The 24,864-nt window shown below is 35.9% G+C and overlaps 1 protein-coding gene across 6 annotated transcripts in view; it reads right to left on the bottom strand.

Moving 5' to 3' along the window:
* STXBP5L (syntaxin binding protein 5L) overlaps positions 1-24,864 on the bottom strand; it is a 415,834-nt gene that overhangs the window by 315,412 nt on the left and 75,558 nt on the right. For all 6 annotated transcript variants that reach the window (XM_044251475.1, XM_044251473.1, XM_044251477.1 and 3 more), the window contains exon 3: positions 22,488-22,585. In XM_044251475.1, the coding sequence (XP_044107410.1) occupies positions 22,488-22,585 (98 nt within the window). The remainder of the gene's footprint in view (positions 1-22,487; positions 22,586-24,864) is intronic.

The raw sequence follows: 24,864 nt of genomic DNA, 5'->3' as shown, positions 1-24,864 counted from the left end.
ACAAACCCGATTACTCTGAAAGGGCCTTATGTTCAGCTCCAGCTTCTCCAACTGCAAACTGTGAAGAGTACTGCTGACACAGAAACCCAGCAGGAGACATTCCTGTTTGTACTCCCAGAAATCCCTATACTGGGTACCAGCCCCTCCCAGCCTCAATCCATTAGCAGTCCTACAGGCACAGGGAACCAGTAAGAAACAAAACTATACCTCAAAAGATCCTGAAAGGGCCCTATATTTGGCCTGGGCCCCTCTGGCCATGGTCAGGGGCCAATCCAACCTATCCAGTAACTTGGAGGGAGACATACCATCTGTGCCCCCAGAGCCAGTTCTGCAAACCTTAATCTTGGCTGTGGAATGTGAATCAGCCCTAAAGCTCAGTTCCAGCACTGCTTTGCCACAGTTCAGGATCAATCCTGCCCACCCAGGAGCCAGTCAGTAATTAGGCAGCAGTTCTCCCCGGGACCTGATGGGAGCCACACCCATTATTTACCTGATCATAGGCTCACTGACTATTTACCTGATAATAGGACACACATGTGGACCTTTGCCCAATACCACCCTACTGACAAGGTATTAGAAGCAGTTGTATGCACCCAGGGACCAGAAAAGATCCACACTGGCCTAAGCCCTTATAACAAGCCCAATCAGACTCCATTGCAGATCCAGTGACAACATTGTAAATGGCTCCAACACAGCACACCTGCAAGTCTGGAGATAATATTATCAGTCCAGGGAATGGGACAAGAAAAGGTCTTTATCTTCTAGTCTGTAAAGACTGAAAGAGGTGTTTGCCCCTACAAATGCACAGACATCAATGCAAGGCAACATGGATCTTGAGAAATCAAACATATATGACATCACAAAAGACACTGATAGTACTTCAGTAATGGACTTCAAAGAAATGGAGATCTATGATTTGCCCAACAAAGAAATCAAAATAATTGTCTTTAAAAAACTGAATGAAAATGGAAAGGAACACAGACAGCTAGACAAAAACAGGAAAATAATTCACAACAAAATGTATTTAATAAAGAAATAGAAAGTATAAAAAAGAACCAAACAGAAATCCTGGAGTTCAAGAAAACAATGCCAGAAATAAAAAATTCAAAACAGAGCTTCAATAACAGCCTTAATCACACAAAAGAATTAGCAAACTCAAAGACAATTCATCTGAAATTAGTCACTTAGAGGAACAAAAAGAAGAAAGAGTGAAGACAACCTGAGTAAATTATGGGATACCAACAAGTAAATGGGCATTTGCATCATGAGAGTCCCAAAAGAAAAAGAAAAGCAGCAGAAAGGCTATTTAAAGAAAAAAAAAAAAAAAAAAACAGCTGAAAACTTCCCAAATTTTGGGAAAGATATAGACATCCAGGTACAGGAAGCTTAGAGGAACCCAAGCAAGATCAACCCAAAGATTACTCTGAGAAACATTATAATCAAAATCCTTAAAGTCAGAGACAAGGAGATGATTTTGAAAGTAATAAGTGCAAGCAATTTGTCACTACAAAGAAACCAACATAAGACTATCAGTGGATTTCTCTGCAGAAATCTAACAGGCCAGGAGGAAGTGGAATGATATATTCAAAATAATGAAAGAAAAAAAATGCCAACCAAGAATACTACACCCAGCAAAACTGTCCTTCAGAAATGAAAGAAAGATAAAGACATCCCAGATGAAGAGTAGTTAAAAGAGTTCATTACCACTAAACCCACTGTTACAAAAAAGGGAGTTCAAGCTGAAATAAAAGGATACTACATAACAACTTGAAAACATAAAAATGTAAAATTCACTCATAAGAGTATATAAATATAGTTAAATTCAGAATATCCCAGTACTGTAATGGTGGCATATACATCACTTTTATCTCTATTATGAAAACTGGAGATAATATTTAAAATACTGTACCTACATTAATTTGTTAATGGATACACAATATATAAAGATGTAAAGTATAATAATATTATAAAATTTGGGGAGAGGAGAAGTAAAACTGTTAAGTATTTGTGATTGAAAATGAGTTGTTATCAGCTTAAAATAGACTATTATATCTCTAAGATGTTTTACATAAGCCTGATGGCAACCAAAAAAAAAAAAACTATACTATTTACATAAAAGGTAAGGAGAAAAGAATTAAAACACATAAAAATATATATAAAAAATAAACATATATAAAAAATAGATGAAAAAAGAACAAAGGAACTAAACAATTCAGAAAACAATTCAAAAATGGCAATAGTATTTACTAACCAATAATTAATTTAAATATAAATAGACTATTCAATCAAAAGACACAAAAGTGGTTAAACAGATAAAAAACAAGATCCAAAGATATGTGGTCTACACGAGACACTTTTTTAGCTTTACAGATGCACAAAGGGAGAAATTGAAGGGATGGAAAAATATATTCCATCCATTATACTGATGTCAGATAAACAACTTTTAGTCAAAATCAGTATGGCAAGAGGAAAAAGTCACAACATAGGATAAGGGAGTCAATTCATCAAGAGGATATAACAGTTAAAAATACATATGCACCACACTGGAGCACCTACGTATCTAAAGCAAATATTATAACTAGAGGGAGAAACAGAAAGCAGTACAATACCAGTAAGATACCTAAGTACCCCATATTCAACATTAAAGAAATCAACCAGACAGAATTAATAAGAAAAGAGTGGGCCTAAATAACACTATAGACAAAATGGACCTAACAGACATATGAAGAACATTATATTCAAAAAACTGGAAAACACATTCTTCTCAAGGGCATATGAAAATTATCCAGGATATATCATATGTTTGAACACAAAGCAAGAAGACTGAAACTATTTCTAGTATCTTTTCTGACCACAGTGCTATTACATTAAAAATCAACAACAGGAGGTAAACCGGAAAATTCTATGTGGAAATTAAACAACACAATTCTGAACAACTAATGGATCAAAGAAGAAACCAAAAGGTAAATCATATAATATCTTGAGACAGATGGAAATTAAAATAAAACATACCAAAACTTATGGAATACAGGAAAGCAGTTCTACAAGGAAAATTTATAGGAACAAATGCCAAAAATAAGAGAAAGTTTTCAAATAAACAACTTAATTTTACAACAAAAAGAATTTTAAGAACAAACTAAGCCCACGTTAGCAGAAAAAAGGAAATAATAAAGATCAGAGTGGAAATAACTAAAATGGAGACTAAAGAGACAATGGGGGAAAAAAATCAATAAAACTAAGAGCTTTTTTTTTTTGGAGAGATAAACAAAATTGACAAACCTTTACCTGGAGTAGTCAAGAAAAAAAGAGAAGACTCAATTAAATGCATAAATAAAAGAGAAGATATTACACATGATCCCACAGAAATACAAAGAATCAGAAACTACTATGAACACTTATATCTAAACAAATTGGATGACTGAAAAGCAATATATAAATTCATAGAAACATAAAATCTACTAAGAATGAATCATGAAGAAACAGAAAGTCTGAACAGACCAACAATGACTAGTGGGATTGAAGCAATAATCAAAACATCCCTTGAAACACCTAGGTGGTTCAGTTGGTTGAGTGCCCAACTCTTGATTTTGGCACAGGTTATGATCTCAGGATCATGAGACTGAGTCCCATGTCAGGTTCTGTGCTCATTACAGAATCTGCTTGATATTTGCTATCCGTCTCTCTCTGCCCCTCCCCCCTGCTCACATTCATGCTCTCTCTTTATCATTCTCTCTCTCAAAAAATAAATAGGGGTACCTGGGTGGTACAGTCAGTCAGTTAAGCATATGACTCTTGGTTTCAGTTCAGGTCATGATCTCAGGGTCGTGAGATTAAGCCCCATGTCAGGATCCATACTCAGTGTGGAGTGTGCTTGAGCTTCTCTCTCCCTCTCCTTCTTCCCCTCCTGCTCATCCTTGCTCTCTCTCTCTCACACACACACACAAATACATATGTAAATCTTTAGAAAAATAATAATAAAACAAATAAATAAATCTTTAAAAAAATAATCAAAACCTCCTAATAAAGGAAAGCCCAAGACCAGATGTTTCCAGAGAACATTTAAAGAAGTAATGCCAGTCTTTCTCAAAATCTTCTAAAGGAATGAAGAGGAGAAAATACCTTAAAACTCAATTTCCAAGGTCAACCTTACTCTGATACCAAATCCAGGCAAGGACAATATAGGAAAAGAAAACTATAGCCCATACCCCTGAAGAACACAGATGCAAAAATTCTCTCCAAAATATTAGCAACCAAATTCAACAGCACACAAAATGAATCAGACACCAAGACTAAGTAGGATTAATCCTTGAGATACAAGGATGGTTTGACATACAAAAATCAGTAAATATGATACACTACATTAGCAAAATGAAAGAGAAAAATCATGATTCTTCAGAATATGCAAAAAAAATTTTTTTTTGAAAAATCCAACACATTTTCAGGAAAAAAATGCTCAATCAATTGGGCACAGAAAGAACATACCTAAATAAAATAAAAGCCATATATCACAAGCACACAGATAACATCATACTTGGTTTAAGAAGTTGAAAGTTCTTCCTTTAAAATCAAAAAGACAACAGTGCTCACTCTTCCACACCCCTTCAGCATAGTACTAGAAGGACTATTGTTTTAAAAAAAAAATAAAGCAAGAAAAAGAAATAAAAGGCATTTAAATCATAAAAGAAGAAGTAGAACTGTCTCTGCAGATGACATAATATTATACATAGAAAACTCTAAAGATAATACCAAAAAAATTAGACGCAAGGAATGAATTTAGTAAAGTTGCAGGATACAAAACCAACATATAAAAATTAGTTGCATTTCTATACACTAACAATAAAGTATCAGAAAGAGAAGAAAACAATCCCACTTACAATAACAAAAAACACAACAAAACAAAACAAAAAACAAATAACAACAATAAAATACTTAGGAATAAATTTAACCAAGGAGGTGAAAGATCTATAAAATTAAAACTATAAGTTAATAATAAAAGAACTGAAGAAGACACAGATAGGAAAATACCTGTGTACATGGACTGTAAGAATTAATATTGTTAAAATGTCCATACGACTCACAACTATGTATAAATTTGTTGCAATTCCTATAAAAATTCCAGTTTTTACAGAAATAGGAAAAAAAATCCAAAATTTGTATGGAACTAGGATAGACCCCAAACAGCCAAAGTACTCATGAGAAAGAAGAAGAAAGCTGGAAGTGGGCGCCTGGGTGGCTCAGTGGGTTAAGCCGCTGCCTTTGGCTCAGGTCATGATCTCAGGGTCCTGGGATCGAGTCCCGCATCGGGCTCTCTGCTCAGCAGGGAGCCTGCTTCCTCCTATGTCTCTCTGCCTGCCTCTCTGCCTACTTGTAATCTCTCTCTGTCAAATAAATAAATAAAATCTTTAAAAAATAAAATAAAATAAAAAAATAAAAAAAAACAAAAAAACAAAAAAAAAAAACCACTTTCTGATTTCAAACTGTACTAGAAAGCTATAATAACCAAAACCATATGATTCTAGCATAAAGACACATGCCAATAAAACAGAATCAAAACCTAGAAATAAACCCAAGAGCCCAGAAATAAACCCTCCCATGTTACAGTCAAGTGATATTTGACAAAGGAGCCCAGATTACACAATAGAGAAAAGACTGTCTCTTCAATAAATGGTGTTGGATATTTTCTATATATAGAAATAGATATTCACATACCAAAAAAAAAAAAAAAGAAATTGAACTCTCATATTAGTCACAAAAATTAACACGAAATGGATTAAAAACTTAAATATAACACCTAAAACCACAAAACTACAAGAAAACAGAGGAAAAAATTTCCTTTACATTGATCTTGACAATGAGTTTTTACATATGACACCAAAAAGCACAAGCAACAAAAGCAAAAATAAACACACAGAACTACATCAAACTAAAAATCCTCTATATAGCAAAAGACAATTGACAGAATGAAGAAACGACCTGTACAATGGGAGAAAATATTTGTGAACTATATATCAGATAAGAGGTTAATATCTAACATGTATAAAGAAGTCATAAAAATCAAAAACAAAATTTTTAAAAATTGGACAAAGACCCAGATACATTTTCACAAAGACATACAAATGGCTAATATGCATACTAGAAGAGTCTCAACTCAATAATCAGAGAAACGCAAATCTGAAACCACAATGAGCTATTACCTCACATTTGTTAGAATGGTTATCAAGACAAGAGATAAGAGAAGATGGGAAGATGACAAAGTAGGAGGATGCTAAGCTCATCTCATCCCACAAATATAATGAGATAACACTAACATTAGTTTAAATAATTCAGAAAAGAACACTGGCAGAACAAACTCTACAACTAAAGGTCGAGAGTAGGCCACATTGAAGAGATTAGGAAGAGAGGAGATGTGGCGAGAAACTAAATGGACTATGGGCTGTCGGCAGGGTCGAGAGTGCATCCAGACATAAAGAAAGAAGAGAAATAGACCATCACAATGGAGAGTCCACATGAGGAAGATGAATAATATTTGGCTTGGAAAACCAGAGGGGCCAAATTTTGTGAGTTCTTACAACCAACATGACTTAAAGCCTGGAATTTTAAAAATCAGCTACTCAGTTCTGGAAGAACACAGAAGGCATAGGAAGCTGAGTCCTCACTCTTAAAGAGATAGCACTATAAACAGTCCATGGAGATATAGCACAGAAGCAACAGTTTAAAAATATCTGGGAAGACTAGAGGGAGAGTTATTTTGCATGTCTGGATGGGTAGGACTCACTAAGGGACTTCTCCAGGAACAAAAGAGATGGCAGGCACTATTTCTTTCCTCCACCTGCCTCCCCTAGTATGAATCTTGATGCATCAAGAGAAAAAAGAACAATTACATACTAGAGAAAGCTCATAAGGCAATCGGCAGAGTTTTCAGAAGTTCTGCTGGCCCAAAGGGAGTGACATGAAATAGTCAAAGTGCTGAAAGGAAAAAAAAATGCAGCCAAAAATACTCTATCCAGAAAGGCTACCATTCAGAATACAATGAGAGATCATGAGTTTCCCATACAAAGAAAAGCTAAAGGAGTTCGTGACCATTAAACAAGACATACAAGAAATGTTAAAAGGGACCCTGAATAGAAATGAAAGACCATAAGTAAGAGCTAGAAAGGTAGGAAGCACAAAAGCGTTACAAAAAATAATAATTTTTTTTAAAGTATAGCTGTAAAACTTAGTCAATGAACTCACAAAATAAAAGCACATAAATTATAAGACCATACCTGTAATGTGGAGGAAGTAACAAGTAAACAATGGGTTCAAACTTTAGCAACCATCAACTTAATATAAACTAGTATATGCAGATGATGATATATGAAAACACAATGGTACATTATGGACACTGGTAAAAACAAAGAAATATGCAAAAGATAAAGAGAAGTGTTGCAAAGATGGTGGAGGAGGGTTGCCTGGGTGGCTCAGTGGGTTAAAGCCTCTGCCTTTGGCTCAGGTCATCATCTCAGGGTCCTGAGATGGAGCCTGCATTGGGCTCTCTGCTCAGCAGGGAGCCTGCTTCCCCCCGTCCCATCGCCCTGCCTGCCTCTCTGCCTACTTGTGATCTCTGTCTGTCAAATAAATAAATAAAATCTTCAAAAAAAAAAAAAAAAAGAGATGGTGGAGGAGTAGGGGACCCTATCTCAATCAGTCTCTTTAATTGAGCTACCAGACCATTCTGAACACCCAGGAAATCAACCTGTGATGTAAGAAGATATATTTGCATCTCTACAAACAGAATATCTCAGGTTGTTAGTCTTGAGGTATGAAGGGGGGGGTTGTGATTCTGCAGGCAGATATGAAAAGATAAACTGAAGTGGTCGGGAGGAGGCTCTGGATCCTGTGCCACCAGAGCTCAACAGCCTCCCATGCTGGGGACCAGGACCAGGTAGCAGTGGGGAAAGGACGTGAGGTCACACCCCAGACTGAAACCTGGAGCTACTGAGGCAAGCATGTGAACTGGTGCATCTGGTGGTTTTAAAAACACAAAGGGCAGAGACATGCTTGGACCTAGAAGCAAGGGATGGGAGTGTTGCTATAGGGCACACAACCCAGAATGCTGCAGTTTTTAGCAGCACAGACAGAAACGGAGACAGTGTGGCATGGAGAGCACACTGAAGAAAATCCTGCAATCTTTGTTCTGAGGCAGAGGTTTGGATATGGTCACTTTTGCTCTGACTCTCAGAAGAGACATGGAAAGCCACTGGGGAAAGCTGCCAGAGAAAAAAGCACCCCCCCCCCACCAAAAAACGGTTTTTACTGAGCCTATCTCCCCTCTGAAAGGGGGCAGGGCAACTCTAACCAAACAGGGTTGCCTGAGTAACAATGCAGCAGGCCGCTCCCTTAAAAGACAGGCTGAAAGTACAAGAGGCTGACAACCCTAAAGTCTCTATCAAACAGATGCATCTTGCTTGGGTTGTGGTCAATAACTTGGATTCTGTATATTCCCTCAACCACCCCTCAACAGAATGACTGAGAGGAGGAACGCACAACACAAGAAAGACACAGGGACTATGACCTTTGCCACAGAACTAATGGATATGGATATAAGCAAGATGTAAGAAATAGACTTCAGGGTAACAGTTATGATGATGATAGCTAGGATGGAGAAAACCATTAATGGCAATATAGATTAAGGGCAGAAACAAGAGCTGATCTGGCAGAATTTAAAAGATGCTATCTATGAGATCCCATCTAATCTAGATACTCTAACAGTTAGAGTAAATGAGACAGAAGAATGAATTAGTAGATCTAGAAGACAAACTGATAGAAAAGAAGGAACAGGAGGAAGCCTGGATTAAACAGCTTAATATCCATGAAAACAGAATTAGAGAAATAATATCTCTTCTTAATTTTCTTCTAGAAACAATTTATAGTTTTCAGTGCACAATTCTTTTGCATCCTTGGTTAAATTTATTCCTAAATATTTTGGTCTTTTTCATGTTATTGTAAGTGAAGTTGTCTTCCTAATTTCCTTTTCAGATTGTTTACTGTTAGTGTATAGTAAAAACAAATATTTATTTGTTGATTTTGTATCTTGCAGCTTTGCTAGATTCATTTATACTTCCAACAATCTTGTGTGTGCAGAAGCATCAGGGTTTCTCCTTTACTCATGAAAGATAATTTCCTAAATAATTATATGCTGTTGAGTTTTTCTTCTAACACTTTAAATATTTTACTCTACTCTATTTTTTCTTCCACATCTTCTAAATAAAAGTCCACTGTAATTCTTATCCTTGTTCTTCTGTGGTGAGGCTGTATCCTTCCTATAGCTTCCTTAAACATTTCTCTTTGCTTTGCTTATCTACAGACATAAGCCTACTGAAATTTTCTTTATTAAAAATTTATCTTGCTTCATGTTTTCTGATATTCCTTGGTCTTCAATTTGGTTTCTGTTATTAAATCTGAAAAGTTCTCAATCATCATTACTTTGAATATTGTTCTTCTATCTGTTCATTCTGCTCTTTCAAGTTGTTCAAAAACATTTATATTACACATTCTGAAATTGTCACACAACTATTAATATTTAATGTGTTTTTCTCCCATTATTTCTCTTTACAAATTTCTATTGACCTATTTTCAAACTTAGTGATTTTTTTCCTTCTTTGAGTCCAGTCTGTTAAAAAGCCCAGTCAGTATATTCTTCATTTCTCTACAGTGTTTTTGATATCTGACATTTCCTTTCGAATATTTCTCTTAAAAAAATTTTTTTATTTATTTGAGAGAGAGAGAGTGAGTGCATGAATGAGCACGAGGAGCAGCAGGAGAGGGACAAGCAGACTCCATGCTGAGCAAGGAGCCTGATACAGGGCTTGATCCCATGACCCTGATATCATGACATGAACTGAAATCAAGAGCCGGGTGCTTAACAAACAGCCACCTGGGCGCCCCTTGTTTTGAATTATTTCTTGGAATTTCCAATTCTTTTTTTACATTACCCATTTTATATACATGTTATCTACTTTTAGATATGTTTCGTAGTGTATATATTAGAGCTATTAGCATATTAAACTGCTATTTTAAAATCCTTGTCTAATAACTTCATAATCTTTGTTATAGCTCATTCTGGTTATGAAGCTTGTTTTACCAGCTTAGATTGCATTTTTTCTGAAATTTTCTGTTGAGAGCCAGGTATGTTGGTACAGGTTAATAAAAACTGAGGTCAATGGTCTTTAGCATGAGCATTTATGTTAATTTTTCTAGGTCTATCTGATTTTTTATGTAGCTATTTATGCCAGAGACATCAAATATCTCTATTGTCTTTGCTTTTTTCACCATTCTTGACTTTATATTTCTCTGTTACTCTGCAGAAAGAGCGTACATCTGTCACTATACCAGAGCCTGGTTAGTACTGTGATAGGGTATGGGGTTGGGGGAGTGTTAAGTAATACTGTGATTAAATTTCAGTCTTTTAATAGTTCTGTGTGTCTGAGGTATGATCTTCACAAGTGTTTCTCCAGTGGTATAGTCTTTTCCCCCACTTTGTAAGAGGGAAGCTAAAGGGAGGTAAAGTTGGAGCACTGCCCTTCTCTTAGTTGGATAAGGTTCTGGCAGTCTTTCCCCCCCAGGAAATTAGATCTTTGTTATAGAATATACCCTGAGTTCATTTTACAATGATTATTCTTTTCCTTCCCTTTCCAGAGCCCTGAAGATATCATTCTCAGATCTTTACCATGAGAACCTAGTATTCTTCTCAGAGGTAAAAAAATCCTTGAAAATATGGGGGTTCCAATAACACTTTGGCCTCCATGAGATTCCTTCATGATAGTCCACACTCAGTATCCAACAATTTGAGAAAAATTACCTTTTGAGTGTTCCTACCAGTTTATGTCTCCAGCAGGATCTGTACCAGCTGTGACTTTCTAGATTTGTTTTTCTTTCCAGATTTGGGGGTAGAGACTTTCCCTGTAAACTCAGTTCTCTAGTAGGTCCAGGAAAGGTTAATTTTAAGTCTAATGAACACTTGATGGTTGTAAGGATGGGAGTGATGATTTCTAAGACATTTGTATGCAGAAGTTAAAATCAGATAGGCCATAAGACAAGCCTTAACAAATCAATAATTGAAACATATAAATTGTGTTCTCTGACCACAATGGAGTGGTGTATCAGTAACAGACACAAATTTGGGAAATTCAAAAATATACAAATATTACACAGCATACCCATATATAACCAATAGGTCAAAGATGTCACAAGGAAAATTAAAAAATAATTTAAGAATGAGTGAAAATGAAAACAGTATAATAAGGGATAAAAGGAAATACAACTAAAGCGGTTCTGATATTGAAATTAATAGCTGTAAGCATCTATACAAAAGATCTCAATTCAATAATCTAACATTCCAATATGAGAAATTACAGAAGTAGAATAAACTAGAGCCAGACAGTCAAAAGAAAGGAGATGATAAAGATGTGTATGTAAACAAAGAATAGAGAAATAAAGAGAATCAATGAAACCTAAAGTTGATTCCTTTAAAAAAAAATCAATAAAATTTATAAATATTTAGATATATCGACTAAGAGTAAAAGAAAGAATACTCAAATAATTAAAGTTAGTAAAAAAAAATTGGACAAACCACAACGATTAAAAAAGAGTATAAGAGGATACTATAAACAATTATATGCAAAAAAAATTAGGCAATTGATATTAAATGAAGACATTCCTAGAAAGTCACAAACTATTGAAATGGACTTGAAAAGAAGTAAAAAATTTAAATAGACCTTTAAAAAGATTAATTTAGTAATCAAATAACTACTCAGAATAAAAAGCACAGGGACAGATGGCTTCACTGGTGAATTCTACCAAACAATTAAGATTTATACTTGTTCTTCATTAATTCTTCCAAAAATCAGACAAGGAAACACTTTGAAACTTTACTCTGTTAAGCCAGTGTTATCCTGATACCAGAAAAAAAGACATCACAAAGACAAAAAACTAAAAATCATAATTTATTAATATAGACACAAAGATCCTCAACAAAATAGAAGCTAACTGAAACCAGCAAGATCTAGTAAGAATCATTCATCATGACCTGGTGAGATTTACCCCAGGAATGCAAGATTGTTTTAACATTGGAAAATCAATCAATATACCATATCAATAGAACAAAAATAACTTGGTCATCTCAGAAGATGCACAAAAAGAATTTGAGAAAATACCTTCAAAAAACTCTCCATGAATTAGGAATAGAAGGAGATTTCTTCAGTCTTATAAAGCACATATACAAAAAACCAACTGCTAACATCATACTAGTGAAACAGTGAATGCTTCTCTGATTTCAGGAAGACAAAAATGCCTGCTCCTGCCACTTCTATTTAACAATACATTGGAGTTTTTACCCAGGATAGTTAGGCAAGAAAAATAAATAAAAGACATTCAGATTAGAGAGAAAGAACTAAAACTTTTTGTTGTTGACAAGATCTTGCACATACACAATCCTAAAAAACATACCAAAAATCAGTAGGACTAATAAAGGAGTTCAGCAAGGCTTCAGTTTACAAAACTCATGTACAAAAATCAACTATGTTTCTGTATACTAACAATATCCAAAAGTGAAATAAAATATTCAGGAATAAAATACCCAAAAGAAGTACAAAATTTATATTCTAAAAACTAAAAACTATAAAACTATAAAGCACCATCAAAAAATTTAAGAACTAGTACGTGGAAAGACATCCCATATTCATAGATCAAAACTATTGTTGGAGAGGCAAATTGATCTTCAAAATCAATGCAAATCCTATCAAATTCCCAGCTGGCTTTTTTTTTTTTTTCTTTACAGAAATTGAAAAGCAAATCCTAAACTTTATATGAACATTCTAGAGACCCAAAATGCCTAAATGATCTTGAAAAAGAACAGAATCAGAACACTCGAGTTTCCCAATTTCAAGATGTAAAGAAAGCTACAGTAATCAAAACAATAATATCCAATATTCTATTAGATAGGGACAGACATATAAATAAATGGAATAGAACTAAGGTTCTCAAAATCATTACATATTTAGCAAGTTGATTTTCTTTTCTTTTTTTTTTTTTTAAAGATTTTATTTATTTATTTGACAGACAGAGATCACAAGTAGGCAGAGAGGTAGGCAGAGAGAGAGAGGAGGAAGCAGGCTCCCCCCTAAGCAGAGAGCCAGATGCAGGGCTCAATCCCAGGACTCTGAGATCATGACCCGAGCTGAAGGCAGAGGCTTTAACCCACTGAGCCACCCAGGCGCCCTGCAAGTTGATTTTCAATAAGGATATCAAAACAATTAAATGGGGATAGAATTTTTTTTCAGGAATTAGTGCTACAACTGAATATCTACATGCAATAAAATATAGATCCCTCCTTTTTACCATATTAAAAAATTAACTCAAAATGAATCATAGTCTTAAATGTAAAAACTAAAATCATAAAATTATTAGAGGAAAATGGGAGTAAATTTTTGCGACCTTAATTTAGGCAATGACTTCTTAGATATTACATCAAAAACATAAAAAAATTACACACACACACACTGAATTTCATAAAAATCAAAAACCTCTGTGTTTTAAAAAAATACCATCAAAAAAATGAAAAGACAATCCAAAAAAAAGATTAGAAGAAAATACTTACAGATCATAAATCTGATATAGGACTTGTATCCAGAATTTTTAAACAAATATTACAAGTTAAAAAATGAAAAAAAAATTAAAAATAGCAAAGGAATTTGAAAAAATATTTCTCCAAAGAAGATATACAAACTACTAACAAATACATAAAAAGATGCTCATCATCACTAGTCATTAGGGAAGTGCCAATAAAGAGCAATTCATAAGATACCACTTCATATCTAATAAGTATGGTTATAATAAAAAAGACAGATAACTAATGTTGGAATATGTTCCATACCATATGGAAGATATGGAGAAATTGACCTAATACATTGCTGGTGGGAAGGTAAAACCATTTAACCTCTTTGGAGCACAATACAGAATTTTCTCAAAATGTAAAATACTGTTACCATATAATGCAGCAATTTTTCCTCTGAGTGTATACCCAAGACAATTTTCTTCTGAGAGTATACCCAAGAAAATTAAAATATGTCCACACAAAAATCTGTATACAAAAGTTCACACAGTATATATAACAACCAGAAAGTAAAAATCTAAATGTCTACCAACTGAACAAATAAAATAAAAAGCAACTGGGTAAATGAGTTGTTATATCCATACAATGGAATATTATTTGTACTAAGTTAACTAAGCCAGCCAGTCACAAAAGACCACATATTATGTGATTCCATTATATGATATGTCCAGAATAGAAAAATCTATAGAGATAGAAATTAGGCTGGAGCTAGCCTGGGACTGGAGGACAGAGGGAAAATAAGGAGTAACTGTTAATAGTTAGAGGGTTTCTTTTTAGGCTGATATGTTTTAAAAGTTATTATGGTGATTACTGCACAGTTCTAAGAACATAGTAAAAAACCATTGAATTTGGAGAGGAGGAGTCAAGATGGTGGAGGAGTAGCAGGCTGAGATGACATCAGGTAGCAGAAGATCAGCTAGATAGTTTAGCAAACCATTCTGAACACCTACAAATCCAACAGGAGATTGGAGAGAAGAACAGCAATTCTAGAAACAAAAAATCAACCATGTTCAAAAGGTAGAACCTGCAGAGAAGTGAATCCGAAGTGATGGGAAGATAGACTGTCGGGGGGAGGGGCTGGCTCCCAAGAAGCAAAAGAGCAATGGAGCACAAAATCAGAGCTTTTAAAAGTCTGCTCCACTGAGGGACATCACTCCAGAGGCTAAGCGGGGGTGGATCCTTTGCAGGGACAGCATGGTCTCAGGGACCACGGGGTCACAGAATGATTGGGGGTATCTGAGTATCACAGAGCTCACAGGTATTAGAGACAGGAAGCCAGATACAGAGACAGAGCCAAGGAGTGAGCTCTCAACTCGGAGTTACGTTAAACTGTGATCCGTGGCAGTCATGCCACTTCTCTTTGAAAAAGGACCCCACAAGCAGCAGATCCAGGGAGAACCCCTTGGAAGGGCAGCAGAGACCTGCTGGGTTTGAAGACTCCAGGCGGGGCTGTGTGCCAGAGACAGAGAAAATACAATCGGTCACAGGCCAGGTGAGCTCCGAGGCCAACGAGAGGGGAATGATTGAAAGCTTTTCTCTGAGGGTGCACTGAGGAGTGGGCACTGAGTTCTTGGCTACTCCAGACTGGAGATTGGGAGGCCACCATTTTCATTCCTGTCCTCCAGAACTCTACAGAAAGTGTTCAGCGGACAAAAGCTCCCAAGAGCGAACCCAAGGAGATTACTTAGCCCAGCCCCTGATGAGGGGAGATGAAATTCGGCCTGGGGCAAAGACACTTGAGAATCACTACAATAGGCCCCTCCTCCAGAAGATCAGCAAGAAATCCAGCTAAGGCCAAGCTCACTTACCAAGGAGAACAGCGGAATTCCAGAGGAGAAGAAAGCAAAGCATGGAATTCATGCCTTTCTCCCCATGATTCTTTAGTCCTACCAAGTTAATTAATTTTTTTAATTTTACTATTTCTCTCACTCTAATTTTTCTTAACTTTTACTCTTTCCTCTTTTAACTTCTTTTAAAACTAGTTTATCTTAACAATGCTTTTCCAAAAAATATATATATATATTTTTGGGGGCGTCTGGGTGGCTCAGTGGGTTAAAGCCTCTGCTTTCATCTCAGGTCATGAACCCCAGGTCCTGGGATTGAGCCCCACATCGGGTTCTCTGCTCAGCAGGAAGCCTGCTTCCCCCACCCCCGCCTGCCTCTCTCCCTACTTGTGATCTCTGTCTGACAAATTTAAAAAAAAAAATCTTTTTAAACTTTCATTATTATGGCCATATTTTATTCTTCATTGTATCTAACTTTATTTTTTATATACATGTAAGATTTTTTCTTCTAAAAAATTTTGGGATACAACTTCTTCTAATAGATCAAAATATACACTAAATCTAAAACAGGGCTTTGTTCTAGTAGCCAGCCTGAGCAAATTCTCTCCACTTTCTTTTTCTTTCTTTTCCCGACCAACTTATCAACTCCTTTTTTAGAATTTTTTAAAAAGTTTCATCTTTACACTCATATTCCATACCTTCATTGTATTTACCCTTATTTTTGTACATATATGTGTAAGTTATTCTTTCTTTAAAATTTTGGGAGGTAGTTTCTTCTAAGAGGCCAAAATATGCCCAAAATTAAGTGGGTGGCTCTGTTCTACTCACCAGTCTAATATATATATTTTTTTTTTCTTTTCTTGTTTTTTTATTTTTTTGAACTTCTTTTTACCTCCTTTGTTCTCCCCACAATTTGGAGTCCCTTCTGATTTGGTTAATGCCCATTTTCTGGGGCCTTTCCCATTCTTTTTCTATTTTATTCTCTCCTTCATATATTCTTATCTGGATAAAATGACAAGGTGGAAAAACTCACCACAAAAAAAAAAAGAACAAGAGGCAGTACCGAAGGCTAGGGACCTAATCAATATGGATATTGGTAATACATCAAACCTATAGTTTAGAATGATGATCCTCAAGGTGCTAGCTGGGCTTAAAAAAGGCATAGAAGATATAGAGAAACCATGTCTGGAGAAATAAAAGCCCTTCCTGGAGAAATAAAATAACTAAATTATAACCAAGATGAAATCAAAAAAGCTATTAATGAGGTGCAATAAAAATGGAGACTCTTTCTGCTATGGTAAATGAGACAGAAGAGAGAATTAGTGATATAGAAGACCAAATGATGGAGAAAAAAGAAGCTGAGCAAAAGAGAGACAAACAACTACTGGACCACAAGGGGAGAATTCGAGAGATAAGTGATACCAAAAGATGAAATAACATTAGAATTGGGATTCCAGAAAAAGAATAAAGAGAGAGGGAAACAAAAGGTATATTGGAGCAAATTATTGTAGAGAATCTCCCTAATATGGCAAAGGGAACAATCAAAATCCAGGAGATGCAGAGAACCCCCTAAAAAATAAAAATTGGTCCACACTCCATCATCTAATAGTGAATAGAAAGCAGCCTGGGACAAGAAGTCTGTAACATACAATGGTAAAAATATTAGATTGGCAGCAGACTTATTCACAGAGACCTGGCAGGCCAGAAAGAACTGGCATGATACATTCAGAGCACTAAATGAGAAAAACATGCAGCCAAAAATACTATAACCAGATAGGCTATCACTGAAAATAGAAGGAGAGATTTAAAAGCTTCCAGACAAACAAAAGCTAAAAGAATCTATAAACACCAAACCAGTCCTACAGGAAATATTGAAAGTGATCCTCGAAGCAAAGAGAGAGCCTAAAAAATAGTAGACCAGAAAAGAACAGAGACAATATACAGTAACAGTCACCTTACAGAAAATACAATGGCACTAAAATCATATCTCTCAATAGTTACCCTGAATGTAAATGGGCTAAATGCCCCAATCAAAAGACACAGGGTATCAGAATGGATAAAAAAACAAAACCCATCAATATGCTGTCTACAAGAAACTCATTTTAGACACAAAGTCACCTCCAGATTTAAAGTGAGGGGGTGAAAAAAAATTTACCATGTTAATGGACATCAAAAGAAAGCTGGGGTGGCAATCCTTGTATCACATAAATTAGATTTTAAGCCAAAGATTATAATAAGAGATAAGGAAAGACACTATATCATACTCAGAGGGTCTGTCCAACAAGATCGAACAATTGTAAATATTCATGTCTCTAACACGAGAGCAGCCAACTATATAAACCAATTAATAACAAAATCAAAGAAACACATCGACAATAATACAATAATAGCAGGAAAATTTAATACCATCTTCACTGAAATGGACAGATCATCTAAGCAAAAGATCAACAAGGAAATAAAAACCTTAAATGACACACTGGACCAGATGGTCATCACAGATATGTTCAGAACATTCCATCTGAAAACAACAGAATACACATTCTTCTCTAGTGCACACTGAACATTCTCCAGAATAGATCACATCCTGTGTCACAAATCAGGTCTCAACCAGTACCAAAAGACTGGGATCATTCCCTGCATATTTTCAGACCAAAATGCTCTGAAGCTAGAACTCAATCACAAGATGAAATTTGGAGAGAACTCAAATACATGGAGGCTAAAGAGCATCCTACCAAAGAATGAATGGGTCAACCAGGAAATTAAAGAAGAGTTGGAAAAAACTCATGGAAACAAATGAAAATAAAAACACAACTGTTCAAAATCTGTGGGACACAGCAAAGGCAATCCTGAGAGGAAAATATATAGCGGTACAAGCCTTTCTCAAGGAACAAGAAAGGTCTAAAGTACACAACCTAATCCTATACCTAAAGAAGCTGGAGAAATAACGGCAAAAAAAGCCTAAATCCAGCAGAAGAAGATAAATAATAAAGATCAGAGCAGAAATCAATGAAATAGAAACCAAAAGAACAGTAGAACAAATCAACGAAACTAGGAGCTGGTTCTTTGAAAGAATTAATAAGATTGATAAACCCCTGGCCAGACTTATCAAAAGGAAAAGAGAAAGGACCCAAATTCATAAAATCATGAATGAAAGAGGAGAGATCTCAACTAACACCAAAGAAATACAAATAATTATAAGAACATATTATGAGCAACTATACACCAGCAAATTAGACAATCTGGAAGAAAAGGATTCATTTCTTGAGACATATAAACTAGTCTCTACTGCACTGAACTGAACCACAACTGAACCAGGAAGAAATAGAAAACCTGAAAAGACCTATAACCAGTAAAGAGATTGAAGCAGTCATCAAAAAAATCTCCCAAAAAACAAGAGCCCAGAGCTAGATGACTTCCCAAGGAAATTCTACAAACATTTAAAGAAGAATTAATTCCCATTCTCCTGAAATTGCTCCAAAAAATAGAAATGGAAGGAAAACTTCCAAACTCATTTTTTGAGGCCAGAAATACCTTGATCCCAACACCAGACAAAGACCCCATCAAAAAAGAGAATTGCAAACCAATATCCCAAATGAACGCAAATGCAAAAATTCTCACCAAAATACTAACCAATGGAATCCAACAGTACATTAAAAGGATTATTCACCATGACCACATGGGATCTATTCCTGGGCCACAAGGTTGGTTCAACATCTGCTAATCAATCAACGTGATATAACACTAATAAAAGAAAGAACAAGAACCATATGATACTCTCAATAGATGCCGAAAAAGCTATTGACAAGGTACATCATCCTTTCTTGATCAAAACTTCTCACAGTGTAGGCATAGAGGGTACATACTTCAATATCATCAAAGTCATCTACGAAAAACCCACATCAAATATCATTCTCAATGGGGAAAAATTGAGAGCTTTTCTGCTAAGGTCAGGAGCAAAGCAGGGATGTCCACTATCACCACTGCTATTCAACATAGTACTGGAAGTCCTAGCCTCGGCAATCAGACAACAAAAAGAAATAAAAGGCATCCAAATTGGCAAAGAGGAAGATAAACTCTCACTCCTTGCAGATGATAAGATACTTTATGCAGAAAACCCAAAAGACTCTACTCCAAAACTGCTAGAACTCATACAGGAATTCAGTAAAGTGTCAGATATAGAAGAATGAGAAATTAAGGAGTCGATCCCATTTACAATTGCATCCCAAACCATAAGATACCTAGGAATAAACATAACCAAAGAGGCAAAGAATCCGTACTCAGAAAACTATAGAATACTCATGAAAGAAATTGAGGAAGATACAAAGAAATGGAAAAATGTTCTAATCTCATGGATTGAAAGAACAAATATTGTGAAAATGTCTATGCTACCTAGAGCAACCTACACATTTAATGCAATCCCTATCAAAATACCATCAACTTTCTTCAAAGAAATGGAACAAATAATCCTAAAATTTATATGGAACCAGAGAAGACCTGAATAGCCAGAGGAATGTTGAAAAAGAAAGCCAAAGTTGGTGGCATCACAATTCCAGGCTTTAAGCTCTATTACAAAGCTGTAATCATCAAGACAGGATGGTACTGGCACAAAAACAGACACATAGATCACTAGAATGGAATAGAGAACTCAGAAATGGACCCTCAACTCTATGGTCAACTAATCTTCAACAAAACAGGAAAGAACATCCAGTGGAAAAAAGACAGTCTCTTCAATAATGGTGTTGGGGAAATTGGACAGCCACAGACAGAAGAATGAAATTGAACCATTTCCTTACACCACATGCAAAAATAGACTAAAAATGGATGAAAGACCTCAGTGTGAGAAAGAAATCCATCAAAATCCTTGAGGAGAACACAGGCAGCAACTTCCTTGACCTCAGCCACAGCAACTTCTTCCTAGAAACATCGCCAAAGGCAAGGGAAGCAAGGGCAAAAATGAACTATTGGGACTTCATCAAGATCAAAACCTTTGCACAGCCAAGGAAATGGTCAACAGTACCAAAAGACAACTGACAGAATGGGAGAAGATATTCACAAATGACATATCAGATAAAGGGCTAGTATCCAAAATCTATAAAGAACTTATCAAACTCAACACCCAAAGAACAAATAATCCAATCAAGAAATGGACAGAAGACATGACAGACATTTCTGCAAAGAAGACATCCACATGGCCAACAGACACATGAAAAAGTGTTCCATATCACTTGGCATCAGGGAAATACAAATCAAAACCACAATGAAATACCACCTCATACCAGTCAGGAAGGCTATAATTAACAAGTCAGGAAATGACAGATGCTGGTGAGGATGCGAAGAAAGGGGAACACTCTTACCTTGTTGGTGGGAATGCAAGCTGGTGCAGCCACTCTGGAAAACAGCATGGAGGTTCCTCAAAAGTTGAATATAGAGCTACCCTATGACCCAGCAATCACACTACCGGGTATTTACCCTAAAGATACAAATGTAGTGATCCAAAGGAGCACATGCTCCTGAATGTTTATAGAAACAATGTCCACAATAGCCAAACTATGGAAAAAACCTAAATGTCCATCAAAGATGAATGGATAAAGAAGAGGTGGTATATATATACAATAGGATACTATGCAGTCATGAAAAGAAATGAATTCTTGCCATTTGCAACAATGTGGATGGAACTAGAGGGTATCATGCTAAGTGAAATAAATCAATCAGAGAAAGACAATTATCATATGATCTCTCTGATATGAGGAATTTGAGAGGCAAAGCAGGGTCATGGGGGGTAGTGAGGGAAAAAGTGAAACAAGATGGGATTCAGAGGGAGACTCAATCTCACAAAATAAACTGAGGGTTCCTGGGGAGTACGGGGGTAGGGACAGGGTAGCTGGGTTATGGGCATTGTGGAGAGTGTGTGCTATGGTGAGTGCTATGAAATGGATAAGCCTGATGATTCATAGACCTGTACACCTGAGGCAAATAATACATTATATGTTAATAATAAATTAACTCAAAATGAATTAAAGACTTGAAATAGAAAACCTGAAACCATAAAACTCCTGGAAGAAAATAAAGGCAGTAATTAGCTCCTAGACATTGGTCTTGGCAATGATTTTTTTGGATACAATACCAGGACAAAAATAAACAAGTAGGACTACATCAAACTAAAAGCTTCTGTATAGCAAAGGAAACCAACAACAAAATAAATGGGAGAAAATATTTATAAATTACATATGTGATAAGGGGTCAATATCCAAAATATATAAAGAACTCATACAACTCAGTAACAAGATAAAAAAAATTACATTAAAAAATGGGCAGAGAGGGGTGCCTGGGTGTCTCAGTGGGTTAAGTCTCTGCCTTTGGCTCAGGTCATGATCCCAGCATCCTGGGATCGAGCCCCATATCGGGCTCCCTACTTGGTGGGAAGCCTGCTTCTCCCTCTCCCACTCTCCCTCTTGTATTCCCTCTCTCACTATGTCTCTCTCTGTCAAATAAATAAATAAAATCTTTTAAAAATTTTTTTAAAAAATTAAAAATGAGCAGAGAATTTGAAACGACATTTTTCAAAGGCCTACACATGGCCTACTGGTACATGAAAAGTTGCTAGGCATCACTAATTATCATAGAAATGCAAACGAGTACCACAGTGAGATATCAACTCATACCTGTTAGAATGGCTATTACCAAAAAGGCAAGAAATAACAAGTGTAGGATATGGAGAAAAGGGAACTCTTGTACACTATTAGTGTGACTATAAATTAGTATAGTTACAATGGAAAACAGTATGGAGTTTTCTCAAGGAATTAATACTAGAACTTCTATATGAGTCAGTACTTCTACTTCTAGGTATTTATTCAAAGGAACTAAAGAAAGGACATCAATAGTTATGTCAGAGACACTAAAAATATGCCAATGAACTGGAAAATATGAGTTTTCACAATCATTACTTATTTCAAAGAAACCAAATTTATTTGATCATATTCCACTTACCGGAATATTTAAGAAAATGTAATTGGTATTAATGTAACAAATAATAAAACAAAAATTAAGGATACATTCGTATAGCACCTGTTCTTGTCCCAATAGCCAAGATTTTCTGAACTGGATCAAAGGCTAATGCTGTGGGCTGATAAGGGAAACCATGCCGAACTGTCTGAAAGAGAGCAGATAGTAAAAATAGTCATCAAGGAAATAAAAATTAATACAATTAAAACTACTAGATACCATTGTCCAACTACCATGAGTAAAATAATTATTTTTAATTAAAAAAATAACTACTACCAAATGTTGGTAGGAATATAAAATGACACAAACACTTTGGAAAATTTCCTTGCCATTTTCTCTAACACTATCGGTCCTATGACTTATAAATTTCACTCTTAGGGGGCCACCTGGGTGGCTCAGAGGGTTAGTGCCTCTGCCTTCGGCTTGGGTCATGATCCCAGGGTCCTGGGATCGAGCCCTGCATTGGGCTCTCTCCTTGGTGGTGAGCCTGCTTCCTCCTCTCTCTCTCTGCCTCCCTCTCTGCCTACTTGTGATCTTTCTCTGTCAAATAAATAAATAAAATCTTTAAAAAAAATAAAAATGAAAATAAATAAATAAATAAATAAATTTCATTCTTAGGTATGCATCCCAGAAAATAACATATGGCCACATAAAAATCTGTTAAAGTATGTCCCTAATAGCTATATACTTAACAACCTAGAAACAGTCCAGCTGTCCAACAAGAGAATCAAAACCAAAAATGTGCTCTACTCATACAATAAATTACCACTCATCAGTTGAAATATGATAAACACTAATGATAGATGCAACATGGATGATTCTCAAAAACGTTATGCTAAATAAAAGAAGTAATATACAAAACAGTGCATACAGTATAATTATATTAGAATTTGAACAAGCAAAACTAACCTATGGTGAAAAAGAAAATCACAGCAGTGGTTGTCTTGAGGAGAACTCACTGAAAGGGAGTATGAGTAAAGGTAATATTCTATATTTTAATAAAGGTGGATTACACAAGTGTATACACTGATAAAAACTCATCTAATTGTACAATAAAATTGATGATTTTTCTGTGTGTAAACTAAATGTCAAAAAAAGATAAGAAAAGAGTATTACAAACAAATATTGAAATCCAGTTAATGATACGTATATTGAGTTTTTAAGAGGTAAAGTCTACTGACATCTGCAACTTAATTCAAAATGCATCCATAGAAGTATTATGGTTCATAGATGGATAGACATACATTATAAAGTAAATATAGCAAAATGATAATTGTAAAATCTACATTCTGATTATGCATGTATATGTGTGTGTATACACATAGATACATGAATGCTCATAGTATAACTTTTCAACTCCTCTGTGTGTTTGAAACTTTCATAGTCATACAATGGAGAAAACAAGAAAAGAAAAATACAGAGTTAATAATATCATAAAGGTGACAAGACTAACAAGAATATGTAATAATATACAGGAATTAATTTCAACATGAAATATAACTTTTCAAAGAAATAAAGGACTCACATGGGTCAGAAAAAATAGATTCTGGAAGGAGCTGGGAAACATAGCAGGGTAGAAAGACCCTGAGCTCACACCATCTATGTTTATAACCTGGTATCATTCACATCCAAGTAGATTGAACCCTCCAATGTGAAGAAGGACAAAACAAACTCCACAACTAAAAACAGAGAAAAAGCTGCATCTGAAAGTTTAGGAAAGACAAAAAGGCAGAGGAAGCTGTCTGTAGGGGGAGGAGAACTAGCATATGCAGAGAGCAGAAAAATGGTCCCTAGGACCAGCATACAAAAGGGAAGACTAATCCTCATGTTTGACTTTGAAAATGAGAGGGGTTGAATTCCATGAGTTTGTATAACTTGGAGCCTGGAGCTTTAAAAGTCAGCTGATGCAGCACTGGGCTAGCCACAAAGGCAAGTGATAGGCAGGTCACTGCCGTTAAAGAGACAACAGCCTACCTGGACAGGAAGCACAAAAATGGCAATTTACACAAAACCAGGGGCTAATGGGAGACAGATTTATTCATACTGATTCAGAATGTGTTCAGCAACTTCTCTGAAAAAGAGGGAGCTGGCAAGCACCATCTTCCTCCCCTGTTCCCCAGCATAAACAGAGGGTCATCTACAGGAGTCAGGCTATACAGGCATTTGCTACCTAAACTGCTAGCAGTGTGCCACAAGTTCCTCTGAGGACTCACCTACTCTAAGCCAACTAGCTTTGGCCCTGGGCTCAGTGCCAATTTTGTGAAAGCTGCCAATGTGCCCATTGCAGCCACTGCTGCACACTGCACCCAGCCAGTGCATAGTCCCCAGCCATGTGCCCCCAGCCACCAGGGGAATGTAGCCCTCAGTTTCCACAGAACTTCAGGTGATCTGGCATAGGACTAGCGGCCCTGCACAAATTTGCTAACA

Source organism: Neovison vison, chromosome 6 (assembly GCF_020171115.1).
Source record: "Neovison vison isolate M4711 chromosome 6, ASM_NN_V1, whole genome shotgun sequence".
In the NCBI taxonomy this organism is placed as follows: Eukaryota; Metazoa; Chordata; class Mammalia; order Carnivora; family Mustelidae; genus Neogale; species Neogale vison.
Note: the sequence above shows the minus strand (reverse complement) of the source record. Positions and strands in the feature narration are given on the sequence as shown.